This window comes from Pongo pygmaeus, chromosome 19 (genome assembly GCF_028885625.2).
Source record: "Pongo pygmaeus isolate AG05252 chromosome 19, NHGRI_mPonPyg2-v2.0_pri, whole genome shotgun sequence".
Classification (NCBI taxonomy): Eukaryota; Metazoa; Chordata; class Mammalia; order Primates; family Hominidae; genus Pongo; species Pongo pygmaeus.
The window spans coordinates 96,952,354-96,980,196 of record NC_072392.2 but is presented as its reverse complement, the minus strand read 5'-3'; the positions used below and the strand labels follow the sequence as shown (position 1 = coordinate 96,980,196).

Here is a 27,843-nt window from a genome sequence, read left to right as displayed (position 1 = left end):
GAGCAACTCTGACTAAGGTAGTTACCTTTTGTATATTTACCTTCTCCGCAAATGAGGGCTTACTCCTTAATTACTTTATAAAATGTTTCCCTGCGTTGTTGGTTTAAATATCCATTTGAACCATTGAAAGGCAAAGGCTATAAGAAGGATGCTGGTTAATCATTATGGTGGAAAAAAATAAGGCAAGTGATGTATTTTAAAGCTAGGCAGAGGGGTCTGCTGCTAGCTGGATGACCTCACAGAGACATCTCGGTCCTAAAGCATGCCTTGGACACGTTCATTTGACGGTACCCATGGGGATTTAGGACAGTGTGGTCCTGGCAGCTGCTATGTGTCTGCCAAGCAGAACCTGCTGTCAGAGAGCTGCGTTTTCCATGGAACTTGATGGCATGTCCCCGGGCATCTGCCTGTGGCCGGTGGAGCGCGGGTTGCAGGATTTTAGACTAGAGCCCGCCATGTGCTCATGTATCGTCCTCTGGCTTGGAAAGAGGGCTCTGTCCCTTTAAGACAGTCCTCCTTTGTATGCCACTGGCTGGAACCCATTTCAGCTCTGGGTTTCTGCCGACTGTTAAAATCTGCAAAGCAACATTTAAATAAATAAATAAATGAAAGCTTCGCTTGTGTGGCTTTCCTATTCACAGCCAAGCACAATAGCGCCTTGTTGTTTTTGTCACTTTAATCCCCTTCATTAAATTGGAACCCTGGAAAGGAATGGTGATGGGGCTGATGCTGGACCGTCTCCCTGACTGCCAGCCGGACACCTTGCGGATTAACTTTTGTGGCCGTGGATTCTGGGTGCCCCTCTGTCAGTGGGCGAGGAGGGCGAGTGAGCGGGTGGTGTGTCAGGGCAGCTCCCCCTCTGGTTTGTCTCCATTGTGCTCAGGCTGCTGGCAGGGACAACCTGCTGCCCTCCCCAGTGGCCATTCTTGTAAAGAGCAAGGGGTTCAGCCGCCTCCCTGGCACATAAGCATGGCTGCAGCACGTGGCAGTGGGGGAGGGAGGAGCTGTTTGTTGTGCTGCCATCTGGCCCATCTGAGCCGTTCTTTTGCAGTTTAACCCTAATGACTACACAGGAGAGAAGCGGCATGAATAGACGGGTTTCCCAGGATGCGGATGGTGCTTTCCCAGAAACTCACGCGCTGTGAGGTAGACATGGGTATTTCTGACCACCACCTTTCTTGTTCCAGCTGTGGCCTTCGCAGCGTCCTGAAGACACTAGCCAAGATTGTAGGAATCAATCACCCTCTGCTCTCCAGCAATAGTGTTGATTCTTTATGCCGCTAAATGAAATTAAGCATTTTGTCCTTGGATGTTTTTTTTGTCCGGGGCAGCATGAGAATGAAGGCTTGAATTAAAGATTTGATGTTGCATTGTTAAGTTTATGCAGAGGAAACACTTACTGAAATGTTAGATTTTGCCTCATCTCAGAATAAAACTGCACTAGAAAAATGAGGTGTAGTTCAGCTTTTTAAAATAAAGTTCTTGAATGATTGGTTGAGCCAGAAGGGAAGCAGCATTATGATTTAAAGTTAGTTAAGTATGGAATGGAGAAGTAATTTAGCAGTCATGTGGCAAATGTCAGGAGATTGGATCAAAATAAATGTAGATAAATGTCTTATTTATTCTAGCTAAAAATTGGCCAGAAGTGTTTTCTGTCTGACTCCAATGACACAGAAGGGCTATCTTTTCTAGTGACCATAGTTGTACATTTTTAGTCTTTTGTTTTCAAATTGTCATAGTACATATGTATATGTATTTTAAAGCAAGTATTCAGGGGCTTATATGTCCTGTCTCTCTATTCCCAGACCCACTCCCCAAAGCAGCCACTATTAATTCACTTTTTTCTGCTTTTAGGTCTTCTAGTGGGTGCTGCCAAGTTCTTAAATTGGTGATTATTTTGTCAAAATCAAAGATTATCTCCTGCCTTCCGCCTATGATGGATGAGGATGCAGCTCACACCATTCTCTTCCTTCCTTCTCTCACTGTCCATTTTTGGTAGTTGATCACAATTTTCAGTTCCTGGATTTTTACCTTTGGCATGTTTACAGCGTGGGTTTCTTGTTCATGATCCTTGTCCATGCCTCTGGTCTCCAGTGTTGTAGGAGGAAGCTGGGGGGACCACTTGGGACCCTGCTGCCCTCTCCACTTTGCTTCCCTCAAACTTTGGTCAGCTCTTCCTTCACCTTGGTAACAGATAGCTTTGCTTCTCCAGCCTGGGTTGGTCTTTCATGCTTTGTCTACAGGGTGATTCTGCAAGTTAACCACCAGGGACCAGCACCATGACAGGAATGTAGATACCACTCAACGTAGAGCCAGGTGCCCACTCAAAGGGAGCTGTTCCTAGCGCCCCTGATGGCCCAGAGGACACCACTCGGGGGCATGTTTCATTTCTTCTGTGATTTCCTGTAGTTGAGTTTTTCCTGTTTCCCAGTCCTTTTTATTCTCTTGAGAGGAAACCGAATGATGCCTGTTGATATCACACATGTTTCTCAGCTGCTTTCTCCTTCATTCTCTGGTTTCGAGTCTGATTTCATTCTTTGTGATGGCATTCCTCTGGCAACCCTTTGGCTTCCTGCTCTGACCCAGTCTGATGGCTGTTGTCCATCACAGTTGATGGCGCTTGCTGTCCTCAGGCTCCTGAGTCAGTCCTGTTCCTTGATCCACATCTTGCTCCTGAAGTAGCTTCTTCAGAAGGGGTGCACAGGAGACAAACTTTCTGATCCTTATGTATCTGAAATGAGTCTGTTTTACCCTCCTACTTGACTGAGAATTCGTGGTTCAGATAATTTTCATTTAGAATTTTGAAAGTTCCACTGCACTATCTTTAGTGTGCGGGCTCTTATACTGACACCAGCGAGATCTTCCCTCATGGGTGGTCTGATTAATCACTCTGCTTAACCCCTGTGGAGGTTTTAGGATCGTCTTTATTCCTGGAACTTCTGAATTTTTCCTATGAGAATTTCTCTGTGGGATTTAAAAAATATTTTTATTCAACTGAGTTGATTTTTTTGTTTATATTTCCAGGTTTGCTTATATTTTCAAACCTCTTTGTTCTACAAGAATGCCCCAACTTTATCTTTTAATCCTTTGTTGATTTTTTTGATGTGGGGGACAAAAGTATGTTTAATTTGCAAGGCTGTATTCTTTTTCTGTAATTGTCCCTTTTCCAAAGTTTTCTGTTCTTCTAAAGGTTTTTTTTTTTTCTTTCTTTTTTCCCCCTAATTATCTCTGTTTGCTCTAGGGTGAGTTTTCTGTTCCCTGTCTTGTCCTTTCTCACTCCTGGCATAGATGTGGTTATCTCTGTAAGTGTAAGAGTGAAGCAGTAGATGTGTTAAACGGAAGCTCTGTGCGTGGCTGGGCCTTGTGGGCAGGGAGGCTTGGCTTCAGGGCGAGTGGGCCAGAGCCTGCTTGGGGGTAGGGTCCTCTTATGTCTCCGCTGTCCACCTATGGAGGCTTTACCCTGGACACCAGCTCCACGCTTGTCTGCTCATGAGAAAGCTGGCTTCGTTTGTGTGTGTGTGTTTGTGTGTGTGTGTGTTAAATCCTTAGTGTGCTAGGCCCTGTGCTGGGTGCCACAAACACAACAGTGTACAAGGCATACAGTGTCCCTGCCTTTGTGGAGTTTTTATTCTGGAAGATATTAGCACTTAGCACTGTTTCTTTCCTTTCTCTGTTCTGGAAATTTGTTGAAATCTCTTCTGATGGCCCTTCTCTGTGTACTCTTTGATATTGTAGGTTTATGGATTTTTTTATTCCTTTACTATTTTTTTAAAATTTTTTAATTTTTTTGAGATGGAGTCCTGCTCTGTTGCCCAGGCTGGAGTGCAATGTCGCCATCTTGGCTCACTGCAACCTCCGCCTCTGGGGTTCAAGCGATTCTCCTGTCTCAGCCTCCCAAGTAGCTGGGATTACAGGTGTGTACCACCACGCCCAGCTACTTTTTGTATTTTTAGTAGAGACGGGGTTTCACCTTGTTGGTCAAGCTCGTCTTGAACTCCTGACCTCACGTGATCCACCCTTCTCAGCCTCCCAGAGTGCTAGGATTACAGGTGTGGGCCACCGCGCCTGGCCTATTCCTTTACTATTTTAAAAATAATATCTTGGAAGGTAAAGGACTAGAAGGGCATTTTGAATTTGTAATACAGAAGCTAGATTGTGTCCGTCCAGAAAAATTGTCATGTGTGAATATGAAACTCAGAATGATTGCGTGCTCAGATTCTGAAAAGAAAGCAACGATTTAGAGTTTCCAGCTTAGAATGATAAAAGTTGGCTTCTCAGGGTATATAGTAGTCTTGAGATAGGAATTTCTTTTATACGATTGCTCTGTTTTTCATCAGCCTCATTTTATGGACCTTGGATTTAGTCTTGCTTCTGTTGGGTAGAATACATTGATGATCTGATTAAGCCAGCTCTGTAGCTTCAAAATCAAATCCCAATCATTGAGCCTCTTGCGGAGCAGCTGTTTTTAAAAGATGAATGTTGCCTTAATTTCAAAACCATGTTATATTGGAATGAATATGTATCTTCTAGAACCTGAAGAAATTAATTTCTTAAAGAGGTCTTCTACTTGGACTAGAAATTTTTCTGGTCTGGGAAGCACAGAAAAATTGGAATGAACTGCTTTAGGCATGCGTTTCTCTAGAAACGCATCAGTAGAGTTGATGTACGTATCAGTAGAGTTGATGTTGTTTTTCAAAACGGCTTTTGCTTTAACCAGAGCTCACTTATTTGTCTTAACTTTTTCCTGAAGCAGCCATTTTAATATATATATATATTTTTTTTAATGTTGGGAGAACTGTTCAGCCTGGGAAGAAACATTTGGGGTGGTGGGTTTGGCAAGGGTGCAGGGTTAGAATCCACATAATGCTGATGGATTGCTGAGCTGGAGACCTGGGTCTTGACACAGGAATGGGACTGGAGAGCAGGTGTGTAGGTGAACTTATTTAAGGCTCCATCCTCCAATACACACACCTGAGTGATCACCCTTGAGTTCTCAGGGATGCAGTTTAAGGCCCACTCTTGTGAAGATGACCTGGGTTGGATTTAGTTGGTCTGTTGGGATCTTCAGAGTGGCTATCTCTTCCAGACTCTAAAGGAAGAGTGTTTTTCAAACCACAAGACTCAGTATATTAGGTAATTATACAATTACCTAATTGATTATGAAATAATTATTTTTTATTTATTATTATTATTATTATTTTTGAGACAGAGTTGTACTCTTGTTGCCTAGGCTGAAGTGCAATGGCACGATCTCAGCTCACTGCAACCTTCACCTCCCAGCTTCAAGCGATTCTTCTGCCTCAGCCTCCCGAGTAGCTGGGATTACAGGCACCTGCCACCATGCCTGGCTAATTTTTTTTGTATTTTTGGTAGAGACGGGGTTTCACCATGTTGGCCAGGCTGGTCTTGAACTCCTGACCTCAGGTGATCTACTCACCTTGGCCTCCCAAAGTGCTGAGATTACAGGTGTGAGCCACTGCATGCAGCCATAAAATCAGTTTACTGGACTAAACCACTGTTAAGAAAGCTCACAGTGAAATAACAGACATGGTGAGGTATTATTTTTGATACTTTTATGTATGGTGGAGATTGGGTCATGATGCAAAATGCATTTCTTTTCTTTTTCTCTTTCTGTTTCTTTCTCTTTCTCTTTCTTTCTTTCTCTTTCTCTCTCTCTCTCTTTCTGTCTCTCTCTCCTTCCTCCTTCCCTCCCTCCCTCCCTCCCTCCCTTCTTTCCTTCTTTTTTGTCTGGCTCTGTTGCCCAGGCTGGAGTGCAGTGGTGTGATCTTGGCTCACTGCAACCTCCGCACCCCAGGCTCAAGCAATCCTTCTACGTCAGCCCCCCGAGTAGCTGGAACTACAGGCATATGCCACCATGCCCAGCTAATTTTTGTATTTTTTTTTAGTAAAGACAGAGTTTCACCATGTTGTCCAGGCTGGTCCCAATGGGCTCAAGCAGTCTGCCCGCTTTGGCCTCCCAAAGTGCTGGGATTACAGGCGTGAGCTACCAGGCCTGGACTAAAATGCTTTTCTTATTTTGGATTTTGAGATGTTTAAAAAACACTTTTTTAGAGAAGGATGGGGAAAAACTGGTTAAAAAAAAAAAAAGGAAAAGTCGGCTTTTCTAATGTAGCTAATTAACCCACTCTGTAGGCTTCACTGTAGTCTATTGTTTCTACCCTCTTGTTGTGATTTTTATGAAATATTTGGGGAAAGTAACTGCTCTCTGAATGTAGTAGATTCAGTTTTAGTGCCATGGGCAGAAGGAAAGTGTGTGTGTCCTAACTGTGCTCTCGAGCAGAGATGTTATTCCAACTCTGTGCTGTCTAGAAATACAATATGAGCCACAGACGTGCTTGTATTTCATACCAGTTCCTTTGAGATCAATTCAAATAATACATTTCATTGTTATATCAATGTGCAATCAATATAAAATATTATTAAAAAGTAGTTTTCCTTTGTTTTTATAGAAAGTCTGGTGTGTGTGTATATATATATATGTATTTATTATTATTATTATTTTTTTATTTATTTTTTTTTTGAGTTGGAGTCTTGTACTGTCTCCCAGGCTGGAGGGCAGTGGCGTGAGCTCGGCTCACTGCAACCTCCACCTCCTGGGTTTACGCCATTCTCCTGCCTCAGCCTCCCGAGTAGCTGGGACTACAGGCACCTGCCACCACGCCTGGCTAATTTTTTGTATTTTTAGTAGAGACGGGGTTTCACCATGTTAGCCAGGATGGTCTCAGTCTCCTGACCTCGTGATCTGCCCGCCCCGGCCTCTCAAAGTGTTGGGATTACAGGCGTGAGCCACTGTGCCCGGCCGAGGTGTATATTTTATACCTATAGCACATCTCAAACTGGGTGGTCATATTTCAAGTGGTTAATGTCACATGGGGCTCCTGGCCACCATATGGTACAGTGCAGCTCAGGCTTACATAGGCACCCACTGAAGGATAGAAGGACCCTCAAACCACCCCTACCCTTGAGAGTGTGGGTGCTCTTTGCTGTGCCGTGGAGGGAACAAGAGCCAACACTTCTGAGCTTCTGCTCAGCACCTTTAATTACTCTACATCATTCTCACAGCAGCCTTACCAAGTGGGTGATGGTGGGGCCACTTTATTGATGATGAAATGTGACCCAAATAGGTTACATAACGTGTCTGAAGTGACCTAATTTGATATTTGGTAGATTGGAGCTAGGATTTGAACCTGGTTTGTTTGATTCTAATGCTTCTTCTTCTCATTTGCCCACATGGTTTCCCATAGCATGCGTGAAGGGGCGTTTAGAGGGTGTCTGTCCAAATCTCCTGTTAGTACAGATGGGGGAGACTGAGCCATTGGAGGATTGCAGAAGTATTTTGTGGTGAGAGCTGTGATCTGGGAATTAAGTAACTTTGTTCTGATGATAAGAGCACATTGTAAAACATCGAAACAATGAAGAAAGGTATGAAGCAGAAAGAGAAAGTCCCATAATCCCAGTTCCCAGAGTTAAGCACTGATTTTAGGTGTATTTTAGACTTTTTTTATTTCTCAGTGCATACCTAGTCTCTTTCTCCAAACCCCTCCCAGAGATGGCACACAATTGTTCGTACATGTCGCTTTGCCTCTTGCCTCCGCTCCCCACCTCAGGGGGCTCTGGACATCTTTCCATCTTGGAGGCTTTGTTTTTGACCATGAGGGAGCTGAGGCCTAGAGAGATTAATTAAATGTCAGCCTGAAGTCTCCCAGCTGGAAGGGATGAAAATGGCCAGGCACTCAGCTAATATTCATCCTTTTCCATTCATAGCCAACCTAATTTAACCTTCAGTAATCTCTTCTCTCTTGTTTTTCCTTCCAAGAGTTTCTTTCTCAGAGCTTTTCTGTGTGATTTAAGGGCCTTCCTTTCTTTAGAAAATCTGATAAGAATTGGAGCTGTAACTATTTCTATCACTCAGTCATTTCTGAAACTGATTTCTAGTTTCTTTCTTGATATCCTTCTCCTTTTGTGGCCTCTGGATCTTCCTTGATTTTTGGCGAGATAAAAGCTTTCTTGTAACATTGCCCTCCATTTTTGTAGTTCCCAGTGACCTGACAGCAGAGGAGCGTCAAGAACTGGAGAACATCCGACGGAGAAAACAGGAGCTGCTGGCTGACATTCAGGTAGGAGAGTGGCATGGTGGTTTCACCAACGTAAGAACCACAGTGATAGTTCCATTTGTATAAAAGGGTGTCCTTTGCAGAGTGTCTCCTCAAGACACTTTTGACCTGCCGTCACTACAGCTCTGCACAAAGCGTAGGTGTTGATAATCACCTTTCCTCTACAGCTGAGCAGATGGAATGTCAGAGGTTCAGTGGTTTGTCCAGGTTCACCCAGTTGGTCGGTTGTCGGAGCTGGAGATACCCCGCAGGACTCCTGTCTCCTGAGTAGTCCTCTCTGCTGTGTTTGCCCTTGCGGAGCAGAGTGGATGAGGAGAGGAAATGAGAACGTAGGTTTCAGGCGAAGCTCGGCCCACGCCCTGGCCCTGGCTCTGGCTCTGCCGCTTACTGGCTGAATGATTTGAGACAAGAGAGTTCCGGTTCCTTGAACTTCAGTTTCTTCATCTGTCAGATTGTGAAAACACCTGCTACACAGTTGGAAGGACTTAGCATAAAAGACAGCATAATTTCTGGTCCCTATAGATGTACTTAGTGATAGCAATTTTACAATTTTTCCAAGTTCCTTTTCGTAACTATCAAGCTTGTAGGAAATAAGTCTAGAAGCCAATAGTTGGATTATTTTCGCCCTAAGGCAGCAAATGTTATTCTTTTAGAATTCTTCGTAAAACATTAGGAGTGGGGTTAAGGAGGGAATCCTGTTGCCCAGAGTAGCAAAATGAGGAAAGACTTGACTTGCTCCGGAGTTGATTTAAGTATATTTTGATAGTTCTCCCTGATCCTTTGATTCCTGCTTCACTGGTAGATCGTGAGACAGCTGAGCAGCTCTCCATTTAAGCCCCGCTTCCCCGTGAGAGCCCATCCATTCTGACCAACAGTGTACTGGAATGAGGAGGGTGGGTGTGGATGCACAGCCGATTTGATCAGACATTCCCTTTGCCAGCCGCTTGGTGGCAGTGTTGCCCTGGCACAGCTATTGCAGGCTCTGCAGCCTGGGCTTTGGGTAGGAGACTGTCCTCTGAATTTTCTGGCACACTTGTGTTTAGTAAGCTGCAGACTTGTTCTGAAAGATTGTGATGAGGCAGCCAGTTTTTGTTTTTCACATAGCATATATGCTTATAAACTTTCCTAGACCGTAAACTCTTTGAGGTCAGAGGCTGTATCCTTTTCTACCTTGGTATTTTCTGGAATGCTCACTATTTGGTAGGCACTCAATAAATATTTCTGAAACAGATGAATTTTCCTAATTTACTTTTTTGCATTTTTGTCATATTTTGTTTCATTTTGCTTTATTTTGTTTTTGGTTGGAGGGAGTTATGTGAGATTTTAGAAGTTTTAATTTGATCTGCATCTGCCTTTCCTGCTGACCCTGGACTGTCTGTTTTATAGAGGCTGAAGGATGAGATAGCAGAAGTAGCTAATGAAATTGAAAACCTGGGATCCACAGAGGAAAGGTGAGTCTGCCCTGCTGCCAGGTGACTTTTGTGGTTGTAATTTCTTAAAGCACCCAGGCCTTAATTATGCTTATGTGGCACATTGAAGGAAAAAGTCAGCTTTGTGTCTTTCTAGTTCTAGCAAGCACATACACACCCATAATTTCTGCCTTCCATCCTTCACCGCAAGGCCTCCTGAACATAGGAGCTTCTTCCATTGTTTAAAAAATTGAACTGGAGGCCGGGTACAGTGGCTCACAGCTGTAATCCCAGCACTTTGGGAGGCCGAGGCGGGTGGATCACGAGGTCAAGAGATCGAGACCATCCTGGCCAACATGGTGAAACCCTGTCTCTACCAAAAATACAAAAATTAGACGGGCGTGGTGGTGCACACCTGTAGTCCCAGCTACTTGGGAGTCTGAGGCAGGAGAATTGCTTGAACCCGGGAGGTGGAGGTTGCAGTGAGCTGAGATCACGCCACTGCACTCCAGCCTGGTGACAGAGCGAGACTCCGTCTCAAAAGAAAAAAAAAAAAATTGAACTGGAGAACTTCAAAGGTCTCAGAGAGTCTTAAACTGCTCCTAAATTTTTATGTGAATTACTCCCCTCTGTTGTCCACTGTGTGTGTGCATTTTAAAGTTTCTGTTTTTCCTTTGTATAAAGGAAAAGCTTAGTGAATGCTGCTGATACGATTTCAAAGGGCTGGAGTGCCCAGTCATGTCTGAGGATAATCGTGAGCTTATTTGCACCTTCCTAATGGTTAAGGGAAGAAAATGTAGAAATGCAATGGTAGTATAAAAGGACAAGGACTCTGCTTTTTTTTTCTTTTATTTACATGAAATGTTAGTGACTTTGAGAGTTTAGTTTTGAATGGGGTTCCCAGACCGTTTTCTGACTGCTTAATGCAATAAATGAGCTGTTTCCAATTCACTACATGTCTGTATTTTTCTAAGCCTAAGTCTTCCTGTCTGGCTTCGTAGGACTGTTTGATTTGTTGTTTTAGACTCCTGTGGGCAGTGCCTTCAGGGTGTAGTGAGGCTGAGTCCTCCACAGAAGGCAGCCAGCTCACCACGGCCAGTCTCTGTATTGTCCATTTGGTATTTTGGATCAGTTTCCCCTCTTTCCATTTTAAACACTCGTAGCTTAAATGAAACGGATACGTTGGGGTTCATAAAAATTTAAAACTTCCGCTTTTATAAAAGATAAAACTATTAAAAACTGTTAAAAGAAATGAACAGGGAACAGATTAGAAGTAAATATTTGCAACAAATATATCTGAAAAAGGACTCGTATCTAGAATATATGATAGAAAGGCAGCCCAAATTAAAAAATGGGCAAAAAACTTGGACACTTTACAAAAGAAGCCGTATGTGTAGTAGACACAGAGAAATGCTTAACATCATTAGTTGTAGGGGACGTAATTTAAAACTACCATGAAACGGTACTTCACATCCCCTAGGATGGCTAGAATTAAAAAGACTGATGGTACCTCATGTTGACAAGTGCTGGTGAGAATAAAATGGTATAACCATTTGGGAGAGAAGTTTGGCAGTTTCATCAACAATTCAACTCCTAGTTACTTAAGAGAAATGAAAACATGTCCATACAAAGACTTGTACAAGAATATCTATAGCATTCTTATATAAAATAACCAAAAGCTGGAAATACCCTGGATGGCTGCCAGCAGGTGACTGGATAAACAGGTCGAGGTAATAGACTATTACTCAGCAGTGTGAAGGAATGAACTGCTAGCGTGCAGCTGCACGGATGAATCTCACAAACATTGTGATGAGTGAAAGAAACTGTGGGCACCATGTGCTTCCATGCATGAGCGTCTAGAACACACAAACTAAGCTGTGCTAGCAGAAATCATAACAGTGGCTGCCTCCGAGGTGGTTGCTGGGGTGGTGTGGGGTGGGGTTGACTAGGAAGCGCCATAGGGAACTTACAGGGATGACAGGAATATTCTGTATTAATCTGAGTGGTGCTTCAAGGGTATATGCACTCATTAAAACAAATTGAACTGTACACTTAAGATGTGTGCATTTTGTTAAACGTAAATTTTACCTCTATCTTAAAAATGTAAAAAAATGGCTTTTTTCTGCTTATAAAGATAATACACCTTTACTGCAGAAAACGTAAAATACAGAAAAGTATAAAAAACAAATTTCTCATAAACACTTATCCCAGAGATAATCAGGATTCATATTTTGGTATGTTTCCTTTCTGTATATTCTGGTGTCTGCACACACATATTCAGAATTCAGTGTGCCCTTTGTTTTTCTCTTGATTAATTCTCTGTCAGTTACCATAGAACAGCAAGGAAATGCAGACACCAGGAATGTGAGTGCATCCAAAGTACTCAGCCAGTGAGTTTGGGAAGACTTGTAACTCATGAACTGTATCTGAAGTTGTGAGTCAGGAAGTGGTCTTTAGGTTATTATTATTTTTTAATCTGGAACTTAAAATGGTTTTCCAGTATCGAAAGCGCCAAGAGGGAAGTGATTCTGCAAATCCCTGAGGATCCATCCACACCGGTACTCAGGCTCACCCTGCATTTGTTTCTCAAGCAGGCATTACATTTGCTCGGACTTTCTTACAGGAGAGAATTCATGTTTCTCATCAACGACCTGATGCCAGCATTTTGTAGGAATGATCCTAAATACTATTTAATCAAGCAGAAATAATATACTCATGTAGTACAGGATTTCACTTTCTGAAATGTATACACATCAGTTAACTAAGGTGATCCAGTAGCAGTAAGCTGTTTTGCTTTGGACACCTTACTGGGGTGTCAGACCTGTGTAGACTGGGGAAAGCCTCTTAGAGAAGTAGCTGCCTGGGGCCTAGAGCTATAGGGGCTCCAAGTGGGGCAGATGGAGAAGTGAGCTGGGTAGCTAATGAAATTAGGGAGCCATCTCTGGTGTGTGTCCCAGGCAGTCATGTGGCACAGACTGTGACTGACAGAGATCTGGGAGTGTGCGTTCTGGTGGCTGCAGGAAAAGCCTTTGGTGAGGGCTGGACTGAGGTCGGGAAGCTGAGCGTTCCCAGGAGTTTCACCCCTTGCTTCTGTGGGCACCTCTGATGCTGCCTCACCACTTACACTGGAAACCATGAAACAGGCCTTTCCTTGTGGTATTTGTTTGGAAATACTGATCAAAGTAATCTTCCTGAATTTAGAAAAAGATGATTAGAGAATCATTTTAGTTAAATAGGAATTTCTAGATACCTGGTCATAACCCTTCATTCTTGTTGAAATTAAATGGTGTTTCCCCTGTGACTTTGTTTCCTAAGGCAGCTGTTGACAGGGGATCCCAGATTATCTTACACCTGGAAGTTCTGATACTACTCACAGTTTTCAGGTGTTCCTTTCAAAAGGTCACAACAGCCTGGATGCGACGGCTCACGCCTAGAATCCCAGCATTTGGGAGGCCGAGGTGGGAGGATAGCCTGAGGCCAGGAGTTTTAAGACCAGCCTGGGTTACATAGCAAGACCCTGTCTCTACAAAATATTTTAAAAAGTAGCCAGTGGTGGTGGTATCTGCTTGTAGTCCTAGTTACTCAGGAGGCTGAGGCCGGAGGATCACTTGAGCTCAGGAGTTAAAGGTTGCGGTGAGCCACAGTCACACCACTGTACTCCAGCCTGGGTGACACAGCAAGACCCTGCCTGTAACAAAAACAAAAAAAAACAAAAAACACCAACCCTCAAAACACTTAGGAATATTTTCTTCCCTCCATGGATTTAGCTAGAGAATACATGTGTTCTTCAAGGCAATAACATTTTATGATTTTATTTCCGAGCACCTTTTTTGCTCTCGGAGATTATAAAATTACTATTGACATTGATGGCAGTGGTTCTTAAATTTGGGTGCATACCAGAATTACTGCAGGAGGTTTTAAAAATTCAAATTCCTAGGTTCTGCCCCTTGTACTTCTGAGTTACTCAGCCGGTCCAGGGCCTTGCTACTCAGACTCCACACGTGGGATCATGTTAAACATACAGAAGAACAGGCCCCTTTTCAGACATAGAGTCAGAATCTGTTTTGATGAGGCCCCAGGTGATGCGTATGTATAAACGCGTGGAGCGTCTTCATGTCTGATAGGCTCCCAAGGCTGCTGGTTGGTGGACCAGACTTTGAGAAGCATGGTCTGTGAATCTGCATTTTTCATTGTGATACAGTCAAGAAAACTGCCTATTATTTAGCAACTTCTTAAAAAGTTAAATATAGATCTACCATATGACCCAGCAGTGTCCACCCCTGGGTATCCACCCAAGGAAAATGAAAACATGTGTCCATGTTTCGTTGCGTATATATCTTTGTGTGTAAAGACGTATACGCAAATGCTGATAGCAGCCTTCTGCATAATTGTCCCAAACTGTAAACAGCCTAAGTGTCCATCATCTGGTGAATGGATACACAGATGTGGTTTATCCATACCATGAAAGATGACCCAGCAGCAAGAAAGAAAGCATGTAGTACTGGCCCACACTGCAGCACCATGACCTTGACAACATTATGCTAATGAAAGAAGCCACATCTGAAAATCCACATATTTTATGATTCTGTTTGTATGATATGTCCAGAATAGGCAAATCTGTGGAGACAGACAGTGGATTAATAGTTGCCTGGGGATGGAGGTAGAAGTAAGGATTAACTGTAAAAAGGTGTGAGGAATTCTGTAGGGGGGATGAAAATGTTCTAAAACTGGATTATGGTGATGTTGCACAACTTAGTAAGTATACTAAAAATTCAAATATGTACCTATAGTAGGAATATTATAAGTAAATTATACCCTGATAAAGTTTTTTTGTTTTGTTTTGTTTTGTTTTTGTTTTTGTTTTTTTTGAGACGGAGTCTCACTCTGTCACCCAGGCTGGAGTGCAGTCGTGGATCTCCACTCACTCCAACCTCCAACTCCCAAATTCAAGTGATTCTCCTGCCTCAGCCTCTCGAGTAGCTGGGATTACAGGCGCCCACCACCATGCCCGGCTAATTTTTGTATTTTTAGTAGAGACAGGGTTTCACCATGTTGGCTGGGCTGGTCTTGAACTCCTGACCTTGTGATCCACCCACCTCGGCCTCCCAAAGTGCTGGGATTACAGGCATGAGCCACCACGCCCGGCCTACCCTGATAAAGTTTTTTAAAAAATCATGTTAAAAAAGAAAACTGGCTGGGTACAGTGGCTTATGCCTGTAATCCCAGCACTTTGGGAGGCTGAGGCAGGCGGATCGTTTGAGCCCAAGAGTTTGAGACCAGCCTGAGCAACACAGTGAGCATGGTGGCATGCGCCTGTGGTCCCAGCTACTTGGGAGGCTGAGGTGGGAGGATCACTTGAGCCCAGGAGGCAGAGGTTGCAATGAGCCGAGATAGCACCACTGCACCTCAGCCTTCAGATAGAGAGAGACCCTGTCTCAAAAAAAAAAAAAAGAAAGAAAACCTCTGTCCCAGGGTAGAAGGAGCAAATGAGCTTGGAGCTTGGAGCCAGGTTCAGGCTTCAGGTTTCAGCTGGCCTTTCATAGTTCCACCAGATTATGCCTGTTGCTTTCCTGGATAAATCTTTGAAAAACCTGTGTAAATCAGTGGAAATGATATTAGTCTTTCAAGCTTTCCAATGGCCTGAAGTACTAACATGGCTGTGATGGTTGTTTTACAGGAAAAACATGCAGAGGAACAAACAGGTAGCCATGGGCAGGAAAAAATTTAATATGGACCCTAAAAAGGTAAGTGAGAACGAAGCGGGTAGTGGTCCATATTAGATGGGGTTTTTTTATAGTGCTCAGATAGACCCTAAAAACGTTTTTTTCCAAGCGTTACGGTTCATGTTGCCGTTTTGTAGAGCAAATGTTATGCGCTAAGCCCTTGTTCCTAAACTGTGACTCCCCGGCTTTATAGGTCACTTAGCAAGTATTTATTAAATATTCCAGTGCACCCACACCCATTTCTTCCTGTGCCTTTTCCCCTTCTTTTCAACTGTTTCCCAGCAAAGCATCATTGGCGTCTTTGTTGTCTTTTTCTAGGGGATCCAGTTCTTAATAGAGAACGACCTGCTGAAGAACACTTGTGAAGACATCGCCCAGTTCTTATATAAAGGCGAAGGGCTCAACAAGACAGCCATCGGCGACTACCTAGGGGAGAGGTAAGGCCTTGGGGATATGCGAATGCTTGGGAAGGCTGTTCAGGAACGACACAAAGAAACAAACTCCCAAATACTCTGAAGTTCTTGGAGGGGTTTTTGCCTTAAAGCATCTGTAGCCACACTGGAGTTGAGGGGAGGCTTTTCTGGGGAATAGTGATGGGTCTTTTACGGGGGTCATGGGGACATCTTGCTTTTACAGCCAGTCAGCAGAGCTAGCCAGTCTTCTTGCTGACAGTGTGCGCAAGTGGCTGTCTGGGCAGGAAGCACAGGACCACAGGACGCAGTGTAGGAGACATGGCCTGGCTGGAGATTCTCAGTGTTGGTGCCTGACTCCTGCTTTCTCTTCCATTTTTTGTCTTTTCTTGATAGAGATGAGTTTAATATCCAGGTTCTTCATGCATTTGTGGAGCTGCATGAGTTCACTGATCTTAATCTCGTCCAGGCACTACGGTGAGTATTCTTGAGGTGAGCCCCTTTGGAAGGAGTGGGAGGCCAGCCGTTGATCATGAGTCTGTCCTGAGGGGGGGCATTTTATTGAAATTATATCTTTGGGTATGATTTTGAAGTATTTTGGAGGGAAGAAATCTATTGGTCTCTGACTGGAAATGACTGGATGGTCAAGGGGAATTCAATTCTGTTACGTTCTGGAGGCAGATTCTGTAACACTCTTCCTTGAGTCTTACATTTGAGGTTTTAGAAATTGATGAATACTTAAATTTTGAAATTTTTCAGTTTAGAAAATCCTTTAATTTCTTGCCCTGGAATAAGTAGCTATACATTTCATTTTGGAAAGAAAAAAGTACACCGTAATTTTTTTATTAAATCTGTTACCTCGTGCCTTTTAAGAAACTGTCATTCTGTATTTTCACTGCTGTAGGTGTAAATAATGACCTCATCTTTTGTGCTATCATTTAGCTGGATGGAAATAATCCACAATTAAACCTGTCAGCTGTGGGTCTTTCTTTGACTTAAAGGGATCAATTGTTAATGCTTTGACAAGACAATCTTCTCTTTTTCTGCCACCCATATTGTTTTCCGGAAATAGCGTTTGTTTAAAATGAGCATTATCTATGCTTCAGTCTTGTATATTATTCTGAGGAGGGAAACCACTCCTCAGTAGGAATTGTTTCCCTCCTAATTTTTCACTTTTTCCTAAGAAAAATTTTACTTTTGATTAAGGTAACAGTGGTGTGGATGGCAACTTTGCATCTGTTCAGAGTTACAGTAACAGAAGGCTGAAGCCCAGCAGGGCTCCCTTTGCACTTTAATGTTAAAAAATCATTGGCAGTGGTCAGGCGCCGTGGCTTACACCTGTACTCCCAGCACTTTGGGAGGCTGAGGCGGGTGGATCACTTGAGGCCAGGAGTTCGAGACCAGCCTGGCCAGCATGGTGAAACCCCATCTCTACTAAAAATAAAAAAAATTAGCCGGGCATGGTGGCGTACGCCTGTAGTCCCGGCTACTCAGGAGGCTGAGGCAGAAGATTGCCTGAACCCGGCAGGCAGAGGTTGCAGTGAGCCAAGATCATGCCACTGCACTCCAGCCTGGGTGACAGAGTAAGACTCCATCTCAAAAAAAAAGAAAAAAAAATCATTGGCAGTTTAACAATTCATAGAGAAATAAATTGCCTCCCCAAGTTCTGGAACACTCTGTCTTTACCCACTCAGGCAGTTCCTGTGGAGCTTCCGGCTACCCGGAGAGGCCCAGAAGATCGACCGGATGATGGAGGCGTTTGCCCAGCGATATTGTCAGTGCAATAATGGCGTGTTCCAGTCCACGGGTAAATACGATCATTCATCCTAGTTTATGATGGGCATTTACACTGTATTATTTTCTTGGCACCAGATAATTTCTAAAACAAAAGGGCTGAGATTCATGCCTAGGAACATTTACTCAATGATAGTTATAATAGTAAAATGTTGGAAATAACCCAAAAGTCTGACAGTAAGGCACTGTGAATTTAAATTATGGTACCTCTGAACTACGAAATACACAACTATTAAAAACCATGTTTTAGCTGCATGCAGTGGCTCACCCTTGTCATGTCAGCACCTTGGGTGGGAGGCCGAGGTGAGAGCATTGCTTGAGGCCAGGAGTTTGAGACCAGTCTGGGCAACATTGTGAGACCCTGTCTCCAAAAAAATTTTTAAAAATTAGCCAGGTGTGGTGGCTTGTGCCTGTAGTCCCGCCTGTTTGTGAGGCTGAGGCAGGAGGATCTCTTGAGCCCAAGAGTTGTGCAGTGAGCTATGATTGCACCACAGTACTCCAGCCTGGGTGACAGAGTGAGACCCTGTCTCAAAACAAAAAACAAAAACTAAAGAAACCCATATTGTTACAAAGACTTTTTATTGACATAGGAGAATGATATTAAGATTAGCAAAAAAAAAGTATGTATTTGTTTCCAGTTTTGGTACAGTATATGTTCGTGAGATAAATATGTGATGAGTTATACATAGACGTATTTACGTAGAGGAAATAAAGCAAAATAAATTATTGCTAGATAGTGGGATTATGGGTCATTATAGGTCATTTTTTTTTTAAACACATTGTGTTTTTCAGAGTTTCTACAGTGTGTGTATTCTCCTTTCCAATCTGAAAAAATAAACAGCTTTAAGTCTTGAATACTTTATATACTTTTTCGTGCCTTGCTCCTTTCAGACAGCAGTGTGCCCTACAGTGTACCCATACATGTGGATTCATCTCATTCTTTTGAGAACATGGGTTTTTTTTTTTTTCTTTTTTTGTCTTTTTTTTTGAGATGGAGTCTCACTCTGTCACCCAGGCTGGAGTGCAGTGGCACTATCTCGGCTCACTGCAAGCTCCGCCTCCCAGGTTCAACCAATTCTCCTGCCTCAGCCTCCCAAGTCGCTGGGATTACAGGCGCGTGCCGCCACGCCCGGCTAATTTTTGTATTTTAGTAGAGACGGGTTTTCACCATGTTGGTCAGGCTAGGCTTGAACTCCTGACCTCATGATCTGCCTGCCTTGGCCTCCCAAAGTGTAGGGATTACAGGCGTAAGCCACTGCGCCTGGCCGAGAACATGGTTTTTTATTCCTGATTTCATCTGGCATCTCTTGCTCTTGCGGGTGGGATGTTTCTGATCATCTGAGCATGCAACAGCTCCCCTTTGCTTTTCTCTCATCTTTAGATACTTGTTACGTCCTCTCCTTTGCCATCATCATGTTGAACACCAGTCTGCACAACCCCAATGTCAAAGATAAGCCCACTGTGGAGAGGTTCATTGCCATGAACCGAGGCATCAATGATGGGGGAGACCTGCCGGAGGAGCTACTCCGGGTAAGCAAGGAAGAATTGTCTTCATTCAAGTCAAGAAAGAGTTCACTGGGAACAGGATCATCTTTTGTAGGAAGGAAGAAAAAACATAACAATTTATCACGGGTCTTCTCTTTTAGTGTATTTAACCATGTGAATAAGAAAGTGGTAGTGAGGCCCAGCTATGGAATCAGGGAGGGGACAGTGGTTTGTAAACATGAAACTAAAAGCTTGAATAGAAGTCAGGCTGCTTCTTTATTTTCCTAATTGGGAAGTCTTATTTATTTTGTCACTGTGAGCTGCCTGAAAGCAGAAATGGTCATAATCTTCTAGTCTCAGCACCTAGCAGGCTTGGCTTACTATAGGCACATGATGAATGCTTGTGGAATGAATGAAGAGAAAGGAGAGGAGGAAAAAATATTTCTAGAATCAGAGACATAAATTGTCATCTTTTATCCCAGAATCTCTATGAGAGCATTAAAAATGAACCCTTTAAAATCCCAGAAGATGACGGGAATGACCTCACTCACACTTTCTTCAACCCAGACCGAGAAGGCTGGCTATTGAAACTCGGTAAGTGCATCTCTGAGTTAGGGCTCCTAAAGCTGAGACTTAGGAAGAAAGGCTGTGTGTGCGTGCGTGTGTGTGTGTGCATGCGTGTGTGTGTGTGCGTGTGTGTGTGGGCACGCGCATGCATGTTCACACACATTCATGGACACACACACACCATGTAGGAAAGGGGGTGGCTTATAGAGGACTCCAGAGAGACTTTGGTATGAGTTCTGTTCTAACAAAGGTCCGCTTCCAAAAAGGAAGTGACTTCATAGTCATTGCCCCCATGGGACACAGAGACTACTGGGGACAGACTTTACTCCACCATAAATATTGCCCACATGTGTTTGTGCTCCACATTTTTACTCTTGAATTGGTTGACCAGGTTTTGTTTCAAGGCAGTTGCCTGAGCACCTGGTCCGTTTGCCTTCCCTGTCCCCATAACCACTGGGAGGGTGGCCGACCTTGTCCATCTTTCTACTTCCCATCACACAGATTTGTACCTGGCGCTCCTGCCCCCACCCCAGTGCCTCGTCACTTCCTTCTGCATCTGGCTTCCCACAGGCAGTGTGCATGGCAAGCCTAGAGCCCTTGGCTGCAGCTCAATCCACAGCACTCTTACTCATTCTTGGGCAGCGGTTTTTTTTTTCTTTTTTTTTCCCCCTCCTTTTCAATCTGAATCAGCCACATTAATTATTTTGTTCATTTAGAAAAGCTGAAAATGCATTTCTCTTCCCTTTGCCAGAAGTGATGAGCTTGTATTGCTGAGATTTGTGGTCATGTCTTGCCGTGAAGGTGACAGGGTAATCAATAGGAAAGACATTAGTAGGGTTTTCATACACATTCATGTCCACGTGTTTACTTTATTAATGGTTTCAGAACATAGAGCTCTAGACTCTCCGGACATAATGATGTCCCCTTTTTTTTTTTTTTGGACACTAACAGGGTACTTTCCTCTGTTGCCTTCTGCTTTAGCCTTTGATGAGTTGGGTTCTCACATTAGCAGGGGCTGTTCCATCCTATACCAGCCCAACTGCTCGTCCCAGTGATTAGAAGTCAGTACTCTCTTGGTCATTACCGACATATCTGGGAAGGCTAAAATGGAATCCTTTATTTCTGACTAGGTCAGATAGCAATAGACTTTATATTTCCTTTTAAAGGCATATCCCAAGTCCTTGTGCTTATACATAATGACTTAATTCATAAATTCCCCTTACAGCACCACTTCACCGATCAGTTTTAAATATCTCTTGAATTGGCCATCATTTTATATATCTTTAAGCCAGCAGAATCTTTGAAGTTAAGGCTCTAAAATTACTAACCCCATAGGCAGCCTTCCCTTCCACATTCCTATTGCCAAGTGGATGGAGTTAAAAGAAAACCTACTGGCAACGTTTAAAGTGTGTCCAAGTTTGGATTTACTTCCCCATCCAGCGAGATTTGTTTAAATGCTAATACTAAGTGTTAGCTTTGACAGCCCAGATGCTAAAATTAGAACAGTACAAAGATTATCTTGGTTCTTAGACCAGGATGACATGCAAATTCATGAGGCATCTTATATTTTAAAAAAGAGAAAATTTAACCAAGTGTGGGACTCAGTTTTAGCTCATTGCATTACTTTTTCTAAACCTCCATCAAATCCTTCTAGACTCCGAGTATTGTGTTTTCATTGTAGCACACTTAGTATCACTCTTTGTGTTTATGTGCTGCAGAAGGCAGGGCTTCCAGCCGTCTGTAGCTGTGTGTATATGTCTGTGTATGCATATAGCCATAAGAATGTGTATTCTTGTGTATACACATCAGTACATGTGTATTCATGGGTATATGTGTGTGCATTCTTACACACACTTTAAAAAGTGACAGCCGTCTCAAGAAAGACATCTAATTTTCCCTGAAATAACTTTAGCTTTCTTTCCTCTGATTCTGGATATACTGATAAACATTGGCTTTGTAAAAGCCGATTTGTGGCATCTTTGGGGCCAGGTTTCCAGTAGTGCCTCAAATCTTGCCTTGATGAGGTGGGACGTGGCATGTAAGAGCCCCTCATTCACGTGCCAGGCAGTAGTGGGATCATTTGCCTGTTGAGTGTTTTTAGTTCAGCTCTCTCCCCAGGCAGGCATGAATGTGACTGATACATTGCACTTTAAGATTAAGGAATCGGGTTTAATTTCTTTGTTTTAATTTTCTTTTCTCCCTCATTTGTATGTTTCCATGATTTTGGCTCTCCTTTTCCTTGCCCCAAACTCCAGGAGGTATGTAACCCTCAGCCTGCTCGCTCACTCTGCTAGGCCACTGTCATTGCTGCAGCATTTTCTGATTTCGTTATTTTTGGTTATTTTGTTTTTTAATTGCCGGTGGTAGTGTTAATGCTGCTTCTAACTTATTGTACAGTCCCTAGGGAACTGGTCAGGATCAGGGGTTTGGAGCAATTTTCTTTTTTCCTTTTTGCAGGAGTATATGTTATATTCATTACTGAATGCAGTAATGCAAGAAAACATACTAAGAGTGGGTTTGTAAAAGCAGAGGAAGTTTCCACGACATTTTCACTTGGAATTATTGGCTAAGACATGCGCTATGTTTGATATTCAATTTGACATCCATTAATCAGCCTGATTGAAAGTTAATCTCTGACGTGGAGAAGAGAAGGAAGTCTTTCTTTTTTCTTCTTTTTTCAAGCTGAGACTTACTCCAGAGAGAACAAAGTCTTGACTTCCAAAGCTATGGAAAGCTTCTGATTTACCATGATGGAAAAGCAAACTAGGGAAAGAATTAAATTAGAGGATACTTAAGACATTTGCCTTTGCACGAAAAGGGGAAATGGTGTTTTCTAAACTCAAAATGATACCGAGTGAAGGTGAAAAAAACAACTCCAAACCAAAAAACCCTCCCTGAAGTCCTCGTGTTTAGTTTCCTGGGGATCAGAGAAGGGTATTACAGCCTCGGCTCTGTTGTTATGTTTTGTTTTGCTCCCTCGCTTTTTCAGCGAGTCCTCGTTAAAGCCCCGAATCGGTCTCCTAGTTATGTTTTTGGTGTCTCCTCTCCATTTGCTGGTTTGGGGAAACATGTTTTCTTAGCCCAAGACACCTCAGGTTTGTGCCTAAGCATTCCCTGAGCAGTAGCTACACTTAAAAAGAACAACCCCAAACATGCATAGTTACTCAGATGCTTCAGGGACTTGTCAGGTTGTTCTCAGCTGTAGGGGAAGATGGCATCTGGCCTTGATCTCTCGGGGAGGTCACAGGAGGCCTGAGGAGCCGTGCGGTGGGAGGTGGTCCTGTGAGTTCCACAGGGACTGTCCTAGGCGCGCATTGATCTGTCTGCTTGTTTCATGTCTGCTTTTCTTTCCACGTGGAAATGTTCCCCGTGGGCCCACAGTGATGCTTTATGGTAGAGGTCTCTGTAATGCAACAAATTGTCCAGGGATAATAACCAAGCTTTTGTAAGCAGGCAGAGAATTTCTTCTGGCTTTGCTTTTTCTCCTTGATTTCTTTCCATCTTGTTTCTTTTAGCATCCGACTCGCTTTTTCCATAATCTCCTATGTCCCAAGGGTTCCCCGGGTAGTGTCCTGTGATGGAGCGCATGGGAGGTCAGCATGGGTTGATGTTCCCTTTGTGCCGAGCCTCCGTGGGCAACCGATGGCCCGCCAGGCTGGAAGACCAAAGTTCTCAGACTCTGAATTGGTGGAGGGGGTTCCTTTTTAAGAACAAATTGGCTCCAATCCTGAATATAGTCCTTGCCTTCTTTATCCTCCTTATTTAATTCTGTCCAGGCTTTCCTGTTTTCCACATGCATGTCATAGTATCCATTTATGGTTTTCTCTTAATTCATGCCATCTAACCTTTAGGGACCAGTGGCAAGGGGTCACATGAAACTTACAAGTCACTGGAGGGAGAGAGTCTCAATTTACTTGATACAGCACAGGATAGGCAGGTGGATGGCACGTGCTTGCTTACAGCAAATTCCCTCGCGTAACCTAGATCTGTGTCATTTGGAATCTTGGCAATTAATGATCAGTCACGTAAGCCCGCCTAGAGTTCAGCATCCAAGCAAGGTGCTAAAAACTGGCCTGAAAGTCCAGTGGTCCTTTTACTTGTCTGCCAGGACCTACGTTGGACATTTTCTTTTCATAACATTATTTGCATACTCCCCTTAGGTTTCTGTGGTGTGAGCATGCAGGCAGGTCCTGGCAGTTAGAAATAATCCCTGTAAAACCATTCTCCTCTTTGCTCAACTATTTGTGATGAGGGCAAGAGAGAAAGCATGATCGGGGGTATGAGATTTATGCCCCATGATCCTTGCTATTTAGGAAGATTGGAGAAGCGGTATTGTCTGTAGGTTAAGTCTTAGCAAAAGAGCAGGCACAAGAAGTGTTTCTAGAATGCCATGCATAGCTTCACAGGTAAAGGCCTTAGGGATAAGTTTTGAGTGTTTCATGTTCAGAAAGTGTTCCCTTGATGGGAGAGAGGTGGAGGAAAAGAAAGCCTGTGGTCCCGATTTGACAGCAGGTGTAGCTTCATTCAGATAGGCTTGGGGAAATTTTTCCTTCCTTCATGTCTGTCTCAGCATAACTTCACGACCCCAACCCCAACTTTTTTTTTTTTTTTTTTTTTGAGATGGAGTCTCCCTGTGTAACCCAGGCTGGAGTGCAGTGGTGCAATCTTGGCTCACTGCAACCTCCACCTCCCAGTTCAAGCAACTCTCGTGCTTTAGCCTCCTGAGTAGCTGGAACTATAGGCATGTGCCACCACCCCCGGCTAATTTTTATACTTTTAGTAGAGATGGGGATTCACCATGTTGGCCGGCTGGTCTTGAACTCCTGACCTCAAGCGACCCACCCACCTTGACCTCCCAGAGTGCTGGGATTATAGACATGAGCCCCTGTGTCCAGCCATGACCCCAGTGTTTTGTGCTGAGAAATACTAAAAAGAACCAAGGGAGGCCCTTGCCAGCCTCCCAGCCACCGCTGCCGGAGCTTGTTTTGCCATGGCTGTATTTGCCAGCTGTTTCTGTTATAAGCTCCAGGTGAGAAGCCCAGAATGGAAAAGGCTCCTGAGGCCACCTCTCAGTACGAGTTGATTCTTCCTTGATAGAGGAATTCTGCTTTGATTCTCACCCAGGACTTGGGAGATTTTGTTTTCAGGACACTAGCACATAAGGTTAAGAGCCAGTGTAGAAGCTCACTGTAATCATGAAGGTGAGGAAGAGAGTAGAACCACGGGGATTTACTTCATGTTCCAGGGAAAGTGTGGATTTGAAGGTTCCCAGCATCTCCCTTCCAGCTTCCTCCTTCCTTCACTTCCAGTGAAACACTCCTTATGTGCTGGGCTGCTTGTCAGTAGCAGAGTAGCCTGCACTAGGTGCTGACCCTTCCCTCTTTTTCTGTTCTTTGGCAATTTCTACCACATAGGCTGTTTGCTGACTCTGGCAAATTTGCGTTGTATGTCATTATTGCCCTGGGTTTTCCCGCCACAAACCCATGCTCATCCTGCCGTCCCGATTCCATCTCCAGGTGTCACCTAGACGCGCTTGCTCTGCTTGTACCCACAGGCTTTCACTTTGTGAAAGACGCTTCTGTTTCGGCTCTGTGTCTTGTTACTGATGTCAATGTTGTGGGCTCCACGTTCTCCTGATGCCTCTCCCCCAACCCTCTCTGAGAAGAGAGGGTGTCGTGTGTGTCGTGGAGCCTGCGCTTGTCTGGTTGTCTCTTGTCGAACGTGCATCTCTTTTTGCTCTGCAGGTGGCAGGGTAAAGACTTGGAAGAGACGCTGGTTCATTCTGACTGACAACTGCCTTTACTACTTTGAGTATACCACGGTGAGCACCTGCTGGTCGGCCTCCAGACTAGGGATGGGCAAGGCCTCCGGTTCCAAGTGTCTCTAATCAGACATGGTTGAGGAGACCGTTGGATATGCCCTTCAGTGTCTGTGGGGGATGGGGGAGAGTTTAAGCAAAGTGAAAGAACTGAAGTAAATCTCAGAATGGGGAACCCCTGAGAAGATGTGCGCGTCTTAAAGGGCACGGGCTCAGAGCAGGCACCCGGTTCTGGTGGGACAGGAGATACCTGCCCTGGAGGAGGGGGAGCACTAGAAATGGGTTTTGGAACTGGGCTAGAAAGAATGAATTTGCATTGGTTGCCGAGAAAGAGTATGTGGCCCTAATCGAAAGGGAGATGAAAAAGGAAATAATCGTGATTAGAAAATTCACCTATTCTGGGTTAGCAGAAATGTGATTTCAGAAGAAACAGCCCAAGGGGTAAAATATATAGTGGGGGAAAAGGAAGTGAAGTGAAATGGGAAAAGTTAATTTGAGATTATCTGGAGTTTTAAGAAGTTTTGTTGGTTTTTATTCAGCGGGAGAGACTTACAGCTGCAAATTTGTGTTTTATATACGTATATCCCTTTTGTAATAATAGCCAAAGAGAATAAAAATCATGCATTAGCTCTTTTCAGAGCTCCCTCTAAGCAAGGTACCCAGAACCCTGGCAAGTTAGCACTTGGTGTGGAGACCATGGCTCACCGGACTGGTGATGGGGTGCTTTTTCATTTCTGCCACCTTTCTTGGTCATTGTAAGGGCAAAGCGGGCATACTCCCATGGCAATGAACTTTTGTCTTAAATCAAGGCTGTTGAGTTGAGAATGCTTTGCTTTTGTTCTCCAAGTATATCTTCATGGAGCAAAAGTCATTGATCCCACTGAGAAAATTAAGACTCAAAAGTATCTTTTTAAATAAGTTTAGAGCAAAATGGGGCTTAAGTAAAACATTGAAATCCTGACTATATTCACCAATCACTTATTTAGGACCAAGAAATGGGTACATGCCTTGGCATTTTCTGCTGTGAGGTGTGAAGATGGGTTTCTGTCGTGTCTAACACTTAGCGTTGTTCTCCATCCCCACGGACATCATGCACATGCAGCTTCTCACCCAGGGAATGCACTTCGTAGCCCATTAGGCTGCAGGCAAGAGCCGCTCCTTCTGATGGTGACTGAGGATAGTAAATCACTGTGAAGGGAATTCTGGCCGGGATTTCATATGTTGTAGGGGCTCAGCTCATGCCCTGCAAGTTCTGCATTGGCTTTGCTTTTCTGTTGTTATAGTCTTTTCATATGAGAGTAATACACTTCAAATATCTGCAAAATAATAAAAAGAAAGCTGCTTTCTGCTTCACCCCCAAAGTACCGCTGTGAACATCTTGGTACATTTTTTTCTGTTTTGTTCACCCTTCTGCCCCATATTTTGCCTTTTTTCTGAAGATACCTACACTAACAATGTCTTTAACATCGTGTCTGAATTTGTCTCGCTATTTTCTGGGTCAAAGTGATACATAAGCATCTAAGTGGTGTACTCCTAAGTCCTGGACAATCCTATAGCAATGCTACGAGATTCTAGAATCTTGTGGTTTTTTGTGATGCCCACCGTAGTGGTGTCACCTTAATCCTTAATTCAGCAATATTTATTCAGCAAAGTGTAGCATTTTATCAAGCAATGGAAATACAGAGAAAAATACATTTTTTTTTTTTTGAGATGGAGTCTCGCTATGTCTCCCAGGCTGGAGTGCAGTAGTGGTGTGATCTTAGCTCACTACAACCTCTGCCTCCTGGGTTCAAGTGATTCGCCTGTCTCAGCCTCCTGAGTAGCTGGGACTAGAGGCGTGCGCCACCACATCCGTTTTTGTTTTTTGTTTTTTAAGTAGAGATGGGGTTTCACCATGTTGGCCAGGCTGGTCTTGAACTCCTGACCTCAGGTGATCCGCCTGCCTCGGCCTCCCAAAGTGCTGGGATTACAGGTGTGAGCCACTGCACCCAGCAGTAAATACATTTCTTTTTTTTTTTTTTTTTTTTTTTTGAGATGGAGTCTCGCTCTGTCGCCCAGGCTGGAGTGCAGTGGCACGATCTCGGCTCACTGCAAGCTCCGCCGCCCGGGCTCACGCCATTCTCCTGCCTCGGCCTCCCAAGTAGCTGGGACTATAGGCGCCCACTGCCACACCCGGCTAATTTTTTGTATTTTTAGTAGAGATGGGGTTTCACTGTGTTAGTCAGGTGGTCTCGATCTCCTGACCTTGTGATCCGCCCGCCTCAGCCTCCCAAAGTGCTGAATACATTTCTTAAGACACAGAGAGGATGCTGTCAGAATTAAGATGGTAGATTGAAACTTCCACACAGAATTACTTAACAGAGCAAAAGACTAGTAAAAAAATAAGTAGGGAAAAATAGCAACCAAGCAGGGGAAGGGGCAGAACGAATTCAGTGCACTGCAGCCCTGGGCAGCAGCGGAAGCAGCGGTGACAGAGGCAGCAGTCAGGAGCAGTGTGCAGGG

General features: G+C 43.8%; 1 protein-coding gene across 5 annotated transcripts in view; it reads left to right on the top strand.

Moving 5' to 3' along the window:
* Positions 1-27,843, top strand: part of CYTH1 (cytohesin 1) — a 111,199-nt gene that overhangs the window by 67,117 nt on the left and 16,239 nt on the right. For 3 of the 5 annotated variants that reach the window (XM_063656563.1, XM_063656564.1, XM_054456700.2), the window contains 9 exons: positions 8,056-8,138; positions 9,522-9,586; positions 15,222-15,288; positions 15,586-15,704; positions 16,074-16,154; positions 17,372-17,484; positions 18,853-19,001; positions 19,439-19,551; positions 25,266-25,344. In XM_063656563.1, the coding sequence (XP_063512633.1) occupies positions 15,229-15,288; positions 15,586-15,704; positions 16,074-16,154; positions 17,372-17,484; positions 18,853-19,001; positions 19,439-19,551; positions 25,266-25,344 (714 nt within the window). In that variant the 5' untranslated portion in view covers positions 8,056-8,138; positions 9,522-9,586; positions 15,222-15,228. The remainder of the gene's footprint in view (positions 1-8,055; positions 8,139-9,521; positions 9,587-15,221; positions 15,289-15,585; positions 15,705-16,073; positions 16,155-17,371; positions 17,485-18,852; positions 19,002-19,438; positions 19,552-25,265; positions 25,345-27,843) is intronic. The other 2 variants (XM_054456699.2, XM_054456698.2) reach the window with 1 other exon arrangement.